At 52.9% G+C, this 11,944-nt stretch overlaps 2 protein-coding genes across 2 annotated transcripts; both read left to right on the top strand.

The window, feature by feature from the left end:
* Window positions 1-3,667: 3,667 nt before the first annotated feature.
* On the top strand, window positions 3,668-5,891 carry LOC139838993 (uncharacterized). Its single transcript, XM_071829016.1, has 2 exons — window positions 3,668-3,985; window positions 4,119-5,891. Exons 1-2 carry the CDS (start codon window positions 3,668-3,670, stop codon window positions 5,889-5,891), a joined length of 2,091 nt encoding a protein of 696 aa, XP_071685117.1.
* Window positions 5,892-9,036: 3,145 nt separating this feature from the next.
* LOC139830857 (uncharacterized) lies at window positions 9,037-10,681 on the top strand. Its single transcript, XM_071819651.1, has 2 exons — window positions 9,037-9,163; window positions 10,286-10,681. The coding sequence occupies exons 1-2, from the start codon at window positions 9,039-9,041 to the stop codon at window positions 10,665-10,667; spliced, it is 507 nt and encodes a 168-aa protein (XP_071675752.1). The 5' UTR covers window positions 9,037-9,038; the 3' UTR covers window positions 10,668-10,681.
* Window positions 10,682-11,944: the final 1,263 nt, after the last annotated feature.

The raw sequence follows: 11,944 nt of genomic DNA, 5'->3' as shown, positions 1-11,944 counted from the left end.
TGTTTTATCAACATGAGTAAAGCTCGTCGAATCTATAGCAGCCCGATTTATTTCGCAAGTTTTGGATCCAATTAGCTCGTACCTTTATATTTGTACAGATATATAGATGAACGTTGAGTAGGAAACAAGTCGGCAGGGTGATTCCAGAAGTGTAGAACAGCAAGATGAGATAAGAACAAGCTCTGGTATATTGCCTCAGATAATCAGGTTAGAACAATCTGTCGCATATTGATCGAATCGTGATCCATACCGTGTACTATGGCGATGGATGGTCACTCGCATATGTTCGGCTGGACGCAACTCCCAAGTCGCACACAGCTGAACAGGGTACTGGGTACCGATTGATGGTGAGTTGAGCAAGACGTGCCAACGCTGTTGACACTTATTCGGACAGAGCATAGAAATGGCCCACTATTGTATTCGATACGGAAAAAATGGCGTAATATCTGGAGGACTTATTAGCTAGGCGCACGGGAGGCCGGTGTTTCTATCAGAGGAGACCGGCTGACATTATTGAGGCATGGCCGTAACAGGAGCACTGTTAAGTGAAGAAGAGGTAATCGCAGCTCTCAATTTTGTTTCCTGTCTCGACAAACTGTCGATCCGCGATTGCAATGTGCAAATGGGCAAATGCATGATGCATCTATGCAGCAGGTAGCCATCTGCAGCATTGCCGTATAGTTCGTACTGCGCCCCGTAGGCGCGGCCGGAGAGATCCCACATGGCAAATTGGCGATGACAACGATTCCAGCCGATGTGTGACAGTGGCACGGGATAAGAATCCCATCTTTGTTAAATGAATCCCTGCCGTGAGCCAACCGTTTCAGAGCTCGATTGATCTGACAGAGAGCGACGTGCTTTACACATCATCAGTCAACAAACAGGGAAGTCATCAGCAGGGTATTGTATTGTATTATTAGGTTAGTGCCATCGCAGGGGAGAGGCTGGATCCGGCCGGCGTGCACATGAGCGGGAATCCGCCGTGTCCCTCCGGTGTCGGCTCGCCGGAGAGCAGCAGCGAGCTGGCACTAGATCCTGCGTCACCGAACAGGACGAACCTTTTTCTTCCGAGTGTTTACGTTACATTGTGCGGCTGCATGCGGTGCATGATGGGTTTGACAAGGGGTTGATCCAAGTTTCTGATTAAATAACCAATTGCTTGCCGCTGTGTTGGAGGACAACACTAAATTAATCCACTTGTTTGCCTGGCCCTGCAGCGCAGAGAAATGTGTTCGGTATTAGCCTGGTTCAGAGCACTGATCGAGCTCAGCTGAGCACAATTAAGTTGGGAGTTGCACGTAGAATCTTGCAGGAAAAGGTTGGTAGTGTAATCACGCGACTAATCTGGCAGTGAGAGTAGTAATATCTTTCTCTTGTTGCACACAATATCTAATCCAGTTGTCAGAGAAGAGATAACCAACTGTCCACTTTCAGTATTCCCCTCGTTTGCGTCATGAATGGCCAGCTGATTAAAGGCTCATTTGGATCATAGAACAATAAAAGCATAGTAACAGAAAAGGTATAGAATTGAGATGTAATGCTGGTCCTTCGGGCCCTTTGGCTAGAGCGCAACGCCGGGGTTTTCGATGCTATAAGAAGACCCCCTCCCAGGTCATCTTGAGCTCGGTCCTGGACCCATGGAATTCCTGGGTTGTGTGCGAGATGTGCACTAGATCGAGCTCTATGTGTGTGTGATCTGACGATGTGGTGGCTTAGGATCAGGTGGCTTCCTTGTATGGTCAATGCCCTTTCAGATTTTTAAGCTTAGTATAAATACGCGCATATCTTTTGAGGGTTCTCGACAAAAAGATGGCATGCCTACTTAAATCCTAGCGGAAGATGAAGCAAATTTGATTCTATCAAAGGAATTTTTCATGAACTATGATATAATGTTTTTTCCTATAAGATTAGCACTACAAATTTCCATTGAATTGGTTCATATATGATATGTTCCTATAAATCAAACAACTTATGTAGGAAATTTTTCATGAAAACCTAATCCTACACAAATCCTATGAATGAAAGGATTCCTAAACACCTACGTAATGGTGACGAAGGAACTGAAGAAGATGCTTATGACTCATCGTGAGCTAAAGACATGATTTTTTTCTCCAGGAGATTAGAGCGCATCTCCACCGACGCCTTTGCTATTGAGGGACCGACAGTACCTTCCTTGATGTAGAGAGGGGCTACCCACACGGGCTATCCAAATAGGCTAGCCCCAATAAATGGTACGAAATAAAATGAAAAACACACAAATACGGCTATAAATTTAAGTCTCGAATAGAAATTAAAAAACATAGTTCGGTCTTCCGGCCGCCAAATCGCCATCAAAGTGCGCCTAACAAAAAATAACTAGGGCTTCATGGTCAAATAGCTCAAATGAATGGTATGAACGACGCCTGCACCTCCATCACATTGGCTCATTGATCACCGGCGACTCAACGGTCACCGGTGGTGTTGTCGTCATCATGCTTGTCGATGCCTCCATGGATGCCGATGTAGACATTTCTTTGGGCGGCCAACACCTCCTTGTTGTTGCGTTCGCGGTACATATTGTACCACGCCATCGTTAAAGGGTCCATGCCCGACATGTCCGCCATTATTATCTTGGCGACTTCAATGTCTGATGCTTCATTCATGACCTTCATCATGCCGGCTTGGGCTTCCATCTTGGCGGTATCGAGCTTTTCCGTCTCGAGCCCCGACTTCACATCTTACTTGGCCAACATGGCCCTCCGCATGGCGGCGCCCCTTTCATCCCTCTCTTTGTTATCGGAGGAGAAGGATGAAACCATCTTCTCAATGGTGGCATGAAAGCCAGCCAATGAGGACGCCCCATTCCTCTGGTGGATCACCGGTCCAAGCATTGTCACCAAACTCGGGGGTGAAGCGCATCTACGCCCGATGACGCAGAAATTGTCGCCCGCGCCTTAGGATTGCGCGCATCCTGGGCTGAGGCGGACCTACGCTGCCACTGTTCAGGCGACGTCTCTTTCGGTCCGTCGTGATAATGGCACACCGATTGTAGTGCTCCTGCCAGTCTTTCTCTGACATACTTGACTGCTTCTCCTTCAGCGGGGCCTTGTGTGGCTTCGCCAGCCCCGACGCCTCTTATTTGGAGGCCATTCGGAAGCAGCGGCAGCGAGTGCCGGCACGCTCGATTCCCACCCCAAGCGTAATGGCCGGCACATAAGCGCCAACTATTTTATTAAGCTCCAAAATCGACGGCTACTTTTGAAAAGCGGAAGGCACTCGTCTATAGTTATTGGGTTGCCGATAGAGATGCTCTTGAATGTGGCGCGGGTAGGACGACCCATCGGCCGCCGGCCGATACTCTTGCAGTCTGGCTAGGTGCACCGCTCCGGTTACTGTGATTTACACAAAAATAACCCTTTTAGTTAAGAATTGCACGAAATGACCCTCCAGCCAAACTATTTCACGCTTCTAACCCTTTTATGTGGCGCCCTTCACAAGGGTGCCACGCATTCTGTCATACGTGGCGGCTCGAGCCTGTCAGCCGACAATGTGTGGCGTTGCTCCCACGGGCGCTACATAGACAGGTGTAGCGCCCTTCACATGGCCGCCACACAAAAGAGTTAGAGGCGTGAAATAATTTGGATGGAGAGTCATTTTGCGTTTTTCCACAAAGGTTATTTTTGTGTAAATGGCCGTCCGGTTACATATGATTGGAGTGGTTATCCACGCGGGGAGAGTGTCGGAGCAGGAGGAAATGCCGCACGCACGGACGCAACAAATTCAGATCTTGCGGACCAGTGCCAATGATGGTCGAGCATGGGCTCCTCTGGCCCTGGCATCATCTCTGTTCTCTACTACTGCTGGCATGGACGCCGTCTCAAAGTTCTGCGCTCTTTTTTCTCCCTCTCGATTCAATCGTTCAACTTCCATCTGGCCAAATCCACGCATGCATGTACCTATGGACGATGGTTTATGGGCATGGCCAGCTAAGCTTGCTGAATATGCTGTACTGTAGAGGCCATCAAATGAAAGCGTCGATCGGAGCGAGATCTTGAGAGATTGCAGGCAGATCCAGCGGGGTCAGCACTGGGTACATACATAGCTGTACAAATCTGACGTTGTACTATCATGATTCGTAGAACGCTACACGCCGCTACAGCGCCTATGTAATGTGTACGCACGGCATCCCGGGGAAGTGGATCAAAATCATGCGCGGCCTGCGGCAGGGGGATCCTTTGTCCCCCTACCTGTTCCTGCTGATGGCTGACGTCCTTCAACGGCTTGTGCGTCGCGATGACACCCTGCAGCACCCCCTGGTTGATGGCGTGCCCTGCCCCGTCCTACAGTACGCGGACGACACGCTCATCATCTTTCGCGCGGGCGGTGCTGCGGCGCGCCGCCTCAAGTTCATCCTCGATCAGTTTGGCGACGCGACCGGGCTCAAGATCAACTATCACAAGAGCACACTGGTTCCCATGCATGTCGACGGGGCTGTGCTCACGGAGATCCAGGCCGCTCTCCAATGTCGGGTCGAGGGATTCCCCCAGACCTACCTGGGTCTGCCGCTCTCCGCCGACAAACTCCGGCTCGCCGACTTCGCGCCCCTCATCGCCAAAGTCGACCGCTACCTTTCGGGCTGGCGGGCCCTTCTCCTCTCCCCGGGAGGCCGCCTGGTGCTGCTCAACTCCGTGCTGGACGCTCTTCCCACTTTCGCCATGGGCGCGATGGAGCTCCCTCCCGGAGTGGTCACCGCGCTGGACAAGCTTCGCCGTGCCTTTCTTTGGGCGGGTGCTGACCGTGTGACGGGCGCCAAATGCTTGGTGGCTTGGGACGTTGTGTGCCGGTCCAAGGAGGAAGGAGGGCTGGGGGTGCGCTCCCTCCAAATTCAAAATCGCTGCCTCCTCACCAAACTCCTTCATCGGCTCTTCGCCTGCCCCGGTGAATCGTGGCCGCGTTGGGTTTGGGCCACGCTCGCCGGTACGCCCCTGGAGGACGCGAATCGTCGCTCATCGCCTCTCTGCGGGTCTCACTGGGCCTCCCTCCTTCGGCTGCTCCCGCTCTACCGCGGCATCTCGCGGGTGCAGCTGGGCGACGGAGCTCGCACCGCCTTTTGGCACGACCATTGGCTGCCGTGCGGCGCCCTCTCCGCGGCTATGCCTGAGCTGCTCTCCCACTCTACTACCCCCTCGGCCACGGTCCAGCAGGTTCTCCATGCCGGGCTCGACTCCCTCCTGGTGGCTCGTCTCTCGTCCACGGCGGAGCGTCAGCGAGAGGAGCTGATGGCGCTGCTTGGCTTCATCCACCTTTCTCCGGCGGTGGACAGGCGCACACTCCCCCTTTGTGCCCGCGAGGGAGGCCGTCTGAAGACCAGCGCGCTGTACAAGCTCTGCTCCGACGGCGGCGTCCGCGATAAGAACGCCACCTTTGTCTGGCGCAACTCCGCCCCGCCTCGGGTCAAATTCTTTGCGTGGCTGCTGGTGAAGGGGCGCATCCAATGCCGTTCGAACCTGCTCCGTAAGGGGATTCTGGAGGAGGACGGCAGCCGCTGCCCCATCTGCGACGCTGATCTGGAGACTCCTGCACACATCCTGTTCCACTGCAGCTTCGCTCGTCAATTCTGGGCTGCTCTCGGCGCTCCCCCCGTTGCCGACGATGCCACGCTTGACGTGGCTCCTGTCTGCCCGCTGCCGGCCACGGCTCCTGCCCGCTCGGCCTCCACGCTGCGCCTCCTATGCTTCTGGCACTTATGGAAACACAGAAACAGCGTCGTCTTCGAAGGCCTCTCCCCCTCGCTCTCCTGTATCCGCAAGCGCTGTCGGGATGACGCTACTCTCTGGCGGGCTCGGCTCCCCCTTGACCACCGCGCCGACGTCGATCTGTGGCTTACTTACCTTCCCCCTGTCCGATTGTAACCTCCTGAGGCCACCCCCTTTGCGTTGGATTGGTCTCCCCTCCCCATGTAAATCTGCTGCCAAAACCTTGGGGTCTTTCACCCCCGTCCTCGTGACGAAAAAATGAGAAATATATTCAGGTGAGAGCTTTGCTCTCCCCGGTGAACACTCAAAAAAAAATCCTATGTCTCTATATAAAACTGCAGAAGTATTTCGGTGCTGTCGTAAGAAAATGTGATTTGTTGATCAGCATGGACAAGCAGTATCTAAATGTCGGTGTATATTTTTTTTTGGGTTTGGTCGACTCAGAACTAATCTGATTCTCAATCAGATGGTGTCACCAAAATTTAGTTCCAACTCATTACTAGCACAAATCACGATGTAAATCGAATGGTGTTCTCAGCTAGCTAAGAACTAGCAAATTCTATTTTTTCAACATGCACTTCAAGCAATGTAGAGGATGAGAGCGGTCCGCTTTTTAGCAAGCACATCAAGCTATAGGATTATTGGAACCCAGCCCCACGATCATTGAAATCAACGGCAATCCAGGAAGCTGCCAGGCTGGCTCGCCACGTGGCAATTTTTGATTTGGTGGGGCTGTGATCCGGCCACGCGAGACTTTATTTTTTGGGATAGTGCTGCATTTTGCGCCTCATGCATGATATGCCTGATCTTGGGGCTGTACTTGAGCAGAAGATCCAAGAAATCTCAATCCAACATGGCAGAGAAAATGGCGCGAAGCTGCCAACTTTGGCGGATCCTCCATCCGCCGATTCTGTGATGATCTTGCATGCAAGCGGCCCCTCCTGCAATCATGCCTTTCCTTTTGCCCGTTTGGTTCTTCCTAGCCACTTCCCGCTTCAAAAGGCTTTGATTGATTTGAGTTGAGCACCATACTTTGTTCCAAGATGATCAGCACACGTGATCAATTGTTTAATATCTCCAACAACAACAAAAACGTCACAGCTCAAAACGTGCTACAACTTCAGTGAATGCTTATGACTTGATACGCGCTCGTCGCAATGTGATCGTCTTATATAGTGTCTTACTGTTTTTACCATAGCTAGCATTCTGTACTGCCTCGGTTTTTCACGAATAGTCACACACACGGAACAGTAGTTCGCCGTAGAGAATGTCAAACATTGATACTATAAGTTAAAATAAAAAGAACAATATATTAGGCAAAAAGAAATGAGCCCAGCGAGAATGTTTTTTCTTCCCCAGCTAGCCTTTAGCTTAGTGGAATTTCGGAATAATATAAAATATATGTGCTAAGAATTTCATATCAGCCTACACTGAAGTAAATTATATAAAACTGCCACAACTTGAGTTAGGCTTGTTTCTCTGTTGGATTTTTTTGAATAAAAAACTACCAAGTCTGAGTCAAAACGTTACAAATCGCACTAGTTTCCGTCTAAAAAGCATTTGAACAAAAGCCCTAACCGCAGGGCGCGGCTCACTGGTAAGGGATGAGTTGGTAACACGCGTAGAGGAGTTGATGTGGACATGGGCCCACCTATCACCCCCATCTTCTTTCGTCTCTTTGTTGTTGTTCTTGTCATTTTTTCTCTCTCTCTCCGACCATATCTAACAGGGGTTTGTTGAAGTTAGCGACTGATCTAGTCGGGCGACATCAGCGCCTAGGGGGCCCTGCACGGAATCTCGGAGGGGGATGGACGGGGGATTGGAGGAGAGGCTAAAGGACATGAAGAGGATGGATGAGGGCTCGGAGGAAAGGCTGAAGGACACGAGGAAGACGGACGGGGGCTCAAAGGAGGATGAGAGGGGTCCCTGCACGGGAGCACGAAAGCGGCGGGCGAACGGGTGGACGTGCCAGCAGAGTTGGAGCGGAACAAGAAGAGGCGCGTTGTGGCCGCGACAAAGCCCCCAACGATGCCAAACGAGGACTGCCGACGCTTGCTCCATAAGCTTATCATTAGGGGCGGGAGGTGACGACATGTGGTGGAAGAAGGGGAGATTGTCGAGGTTGGGCCACACATGGCGCTTGGAATGGAACTGTGAAATGGAAATGCATAGGTGGCCGGTCCCGGCGACATCATCACATATGGAGAAGACGTCGAGCTGATGATGTCACCCTGGAATGCGCTTACGGGGACAGCCTCGGCGACTAGTACAGGATGGAGAGGGTGTCGGTGATGGCAAACCGCCTGACGGACACCAAAGTACACGGATGGCAGGTGGCGGAGACTGGATGAATCTAAGAGGAGAGAGAGAAACGAGATGATGATGGTGAAGAATATAGAGGTGAAACAACATAAGAGCATCTCCAACAGACGCGCCAAATTTAAGCGCTGTAAAACTACTTTACATCGCGCTTCATCTGTGTTTTGTGCGTGAGGGCATATTCACCTCCAGCAGAAGCTCTAAACCTTGGAGCTGTAAAATTCGTAGTTGTTTCTGCGCGCGACTTTATACATCGCGCTCTTTCCGGCGCGCTAGATATAGTGCACGATATAGGGTTTTTGCCCCAACCTCTATTTTACAGCGCTGGTTGTAGCACCTGTTGGAGCATTATTTTGCGCCGACACGCTAAACCAGACACTTTTTTGGATACAACGCGGGATAAAGCGCCTGTTGGAGATGCTCTAATGGCTGGCAAGTGGGCTCCATGTCCACCTCGACGTTTTCTCCACATGTGCTGCCAACTCCACCTGACAAATGGCCTCAACTGATCATATTTATAATTAGAGCTGTGTCAAACGACTATTAATGAAATCTATAACGCTAGGCCTTAAACTGGATAATTTTTTTTAAATTACTATCCAACGTGTACTATCCAGTTTTTTTTAAACTGGATAGTTCCTTGTACTCCAACGTGCAATCCAACGTGCCACGCAGGCAGCTAGCTCCACACAAGGCGACGCCATGTCGCCATTGCTCAGTACTTGTACTACCCTATAGCTGGTATCACGAGTACCAGACCGACGGGACGTCCCTAGCTAGGACGTGTAGCACAGTGTCAGCCATTTACGCATGCAAGCTGGCATCAACTACCTCCAGCTTGGCATCCTCCTCTTCACCGCCACACCACACTCGCCTCTATATAAACCCCACGCAGCGCACGTCTCGCTCCTCCCAACACAACCACCCCTGCTTGCACAGCTCCAGCTCGTCGCCTCGATCGCCGCGCCACGGATATATCTAACCATGGGCGCGTGCAACTCGTGCGAGGCCACGGCAGTGGCGGCGGTCACCGGGAGCGCGGCAGTTGGGGAGGCGACGGCGGCGAGGGTGGTGCTCGCAGACGGCCAGCTGCAGCGGTTCCCCGGTGGCACGCTGGTAAGGTTGCAAGCGGGGCGGGTTGCGGCTGGCCGCTACAAAGCATCACGGGATAGCTCCGCGCGTGCGGATGCTGGCGGCTTGCCGCGACATACCGCTAGCATTAGCGCGGACGACGCGGCAGGAGTGCAGCGCCCGCATCATCCCGCAAACGCACGCGCTGATCGATCCGCCTCGCTTGCTCTATACTGAAACGTTTTCTGCTCGCATGTCACACATTGCCTAGCAGAAAAGAAAAGAAAGCACAGCGTGCTGGTGGAGGCGGTGGCCGCGCTCTCCGACCACGGCGTCTGCGTCCGGAAGTGCTAAATCTCCTCCTCCGACGGCCTCTGGTTCATTGGACTCCTCCACGTCGCCGACACCGCGGGCCGCAAGGTCGTTGACGCCGATGGGCTGCTCGCACGCCTCGAATCCGCGCTCTCCGCCGCCGCCTTGGCCGCCGACGCGTTTGTGAGGGCGTGCGACCCGCCGGCCAAAGTAGAGGAGGCTCTGCGTGCTCGATCTCGTCGACGACGACCGCCCGGGCCTCCTATCTGAGGTGTTTGCCGTGCTGCACGACCTGCGCTGCGGCACCGTCGATGCCAGGGCGTGGACACACGGCAGTCGCGTCGCCGCGCTGGTCTTCGTTCGCGAAGAGGACACTGGCGCGCCCATCCACGAGCCATCCTGGATCAGGCGCACCGAGTTCCGCCTCCGGCACGTCCTCCGCGGTGGTGCGCGCGGCGCCAGGACGGTCCTAGTTGATGCGGCAACGGTGCGCAACCTGGACCGGCGGCTCCACCAGCTGCTTAACAAGGACGTGGAGGCCGGCAGGTGCGCTCCCACGGAGGGGCCTGCGTCGATACCGAGAGGGAGGGGAGAGGGAAGAGGAGGTCGGGGCATTAGCGAGGAGGGAGGAGGCTACGCCGGTGACAGAGGGAGGCGGCGGCCGGGTCAACGAGGCCACGAGGGACTATTTGCGGGACTCTGCGGCTCTGCGGGATCGCTGGTAGACAACGCGGCCTGACCGCTTCGGCCCGCTCGAACGACGCGGTCAGCCTAGCGGCATCGCGCAGGCCTTTTTGGCGGGGCGGCGTAGCGGCGTAGCGGGACATCCCGCACCGCTTGCAACCTGACACGCTGGCGTCGCACGCGCTCAAGGCGGCCGCCGCCGCCGTCGTCTCGGGCGCGTGCTTCCTGTGCAGCGCCGACGGGCTCGAGCTCGGCGGCTCGGTGGCGGCGGTGGCGCACGACGAGGAGCTGCAGACCGGCCAGCTCTACTTTATCCTCCCCGCGGCGACGCGGCGGCGGCCGCTGCAGGCGGAGGAGATGGCCGCGCTCGCCATCCGCGCCAGCGCCGCGCTGGCGGGCGACCACGACGGCCCGCTAGTCTTCCCGGATTCGGCAACAGGAGTCGGCGCTGCCAGGAGCGGTGTGAAGGGGTCCCGGCGCCGCTCGCGGAGGACCCCCAGCCTGGGGCGGGACTTCGTGACAGACCTCGGCGCCATTGCCGAGTAGCTAGCTAGCAGGCTCTCGCCATCCACGAGCAACAAGATCGAACCGAACGCTCGGCGCGGCCGGACGGCATAAATACAGCTCGAGTGTAGTTAGCGTGTATACCAATCCACCATTGGGGACTTTGACTAATGCTAATGTAGCGTAGCTCAGCTGGCTGGCTGTAGGACACTGTAGGTTGTAGGGGAAGAAGAAAGACGCGTAGGCACATTTGCATATTGATCCAAGGGCCGTTCTTCACAGAACACCCAGGTCTCCTTTGTGTGTGTGGCTGACGGGTGGGCCCTGCGTCCCACCCGGCTAACTGTCCTGCACTGTCATTTGAATTGGATATTTGTTAGAGGGTTGACTAGAGTGTGGCATTTTGGAGCTCCACTATTCCCCTCCGTCCCAAGTGAGGCTATTTTTTCAGAGATTTCGGAAATAACATTTTATAGTTTCAAAAAAATATGAACAAAGATTATACAGGTAGTCAATGGGAAATATGTGTATACTTAATTACTTAAACGCATAGTGTGGATATTCCCGTCACCGTTCATTGTCTTTTGAAATTTAAATAAAAAGATAATATAGAAATGAATCTTTCCATCTACCGTGGTGAGCACGAATCTCGGGACATAAATAAAAGGTGGCGAAACACCCACACCCATATGTGTGTAAGTACAAAATCCACTCTAGGTAGACAATGGTGTAGTCTACCACTGTAAAAAAAACAATTTATACGCCATAAACATGAAAACAGTATAGAATATCATGTTTGCGATCATATCTTTATTTTTGTGGAGTTCTTGAATTTTTCAGAAAATAATTTTTTTATGCATATATATCTCAATGTGTGTGATGTAAAGGAAGGAATAACACAAGTATACATGAAGAGCTGCTGAAATGATTTTGGCTTATTATTCCTGCGCACTAGAGAGGAATGCATATATTAACATGAAAAAAGCTCTACGAATCTACAAGAGGTCGGCCTATTTTGTAAGTCTTTGACTAGCAATTAGATGAGCGGCTCAGATAAATTGGATCATATAAACTGGTACCATTATATGGGCGGAGATACAGATAAACGTTGAGCTGGAAACAAGTTGGCAGGGTGAATCAAATGTGTACGACAGTAAGATGAGACGAGAACAATCTGTCGCACATTGCCTTGGAATACCGCATATTGATCAAATCGTGGTCCATACGTAGACGTACTGAGTTCCTCCCGACACGACTATGGCCACTCACACATGCTCGGCTGGACTCAACGCCCAAGTCGCACAGCTGAACAGGGTACC

The sequence above is a fragment of the Lolium perenne genome, chromosome 4 (assembly GCF_019359855.2).
Source record: "Lolium perenne isolate Kyuss_39 chromosome 4, Kyuss_2.0, whole genome shotgun sequence".
NCBI lineage: Eukaryota > Viridiplantae > Streptophyta > Magnoliopsida > Poales > Poaceae > Lolium > Lolium perenne.
This window is presented reverse-complemented; position numbering and strand designations above follow the sequence as displayed.

What these genes read in the sequence shown, in the direction of transcription:
- LOC139838993 (XM_071829016.1), top strand. Translation starts at nt 3,668, where the DNA reads ATGGCCGTCCGGTTACATATGATTGGAGTGGTTATCCACGCGGGGAGA. An exon ending in CTAAGCTTGCTGAATATGCT is followed by an intron (nt 3,986 to 4,118) that starts GTACTGTAGAGG and finishes CATGATTCGTAG; the next exon opens with AACGCTACACGCCGCTACAG.
- LOC139830857 (XM_071819651.1), top strand. Translation starts at nt 9,039, where the DNA reads ATGGGCGCGTGCAACTCGTGCGAGGCCACGGCAGTGGCGGCGGTCACC. An exon ending in CTGCAGCGGTTCCCCGGTGG is followed by an intron (nt 9,164 to 10,285) that starts CACGCTGGTAAG and finishes CTTGCAACCTGA; the next exon opens with CACGCTGGCGTCGCACGCGC.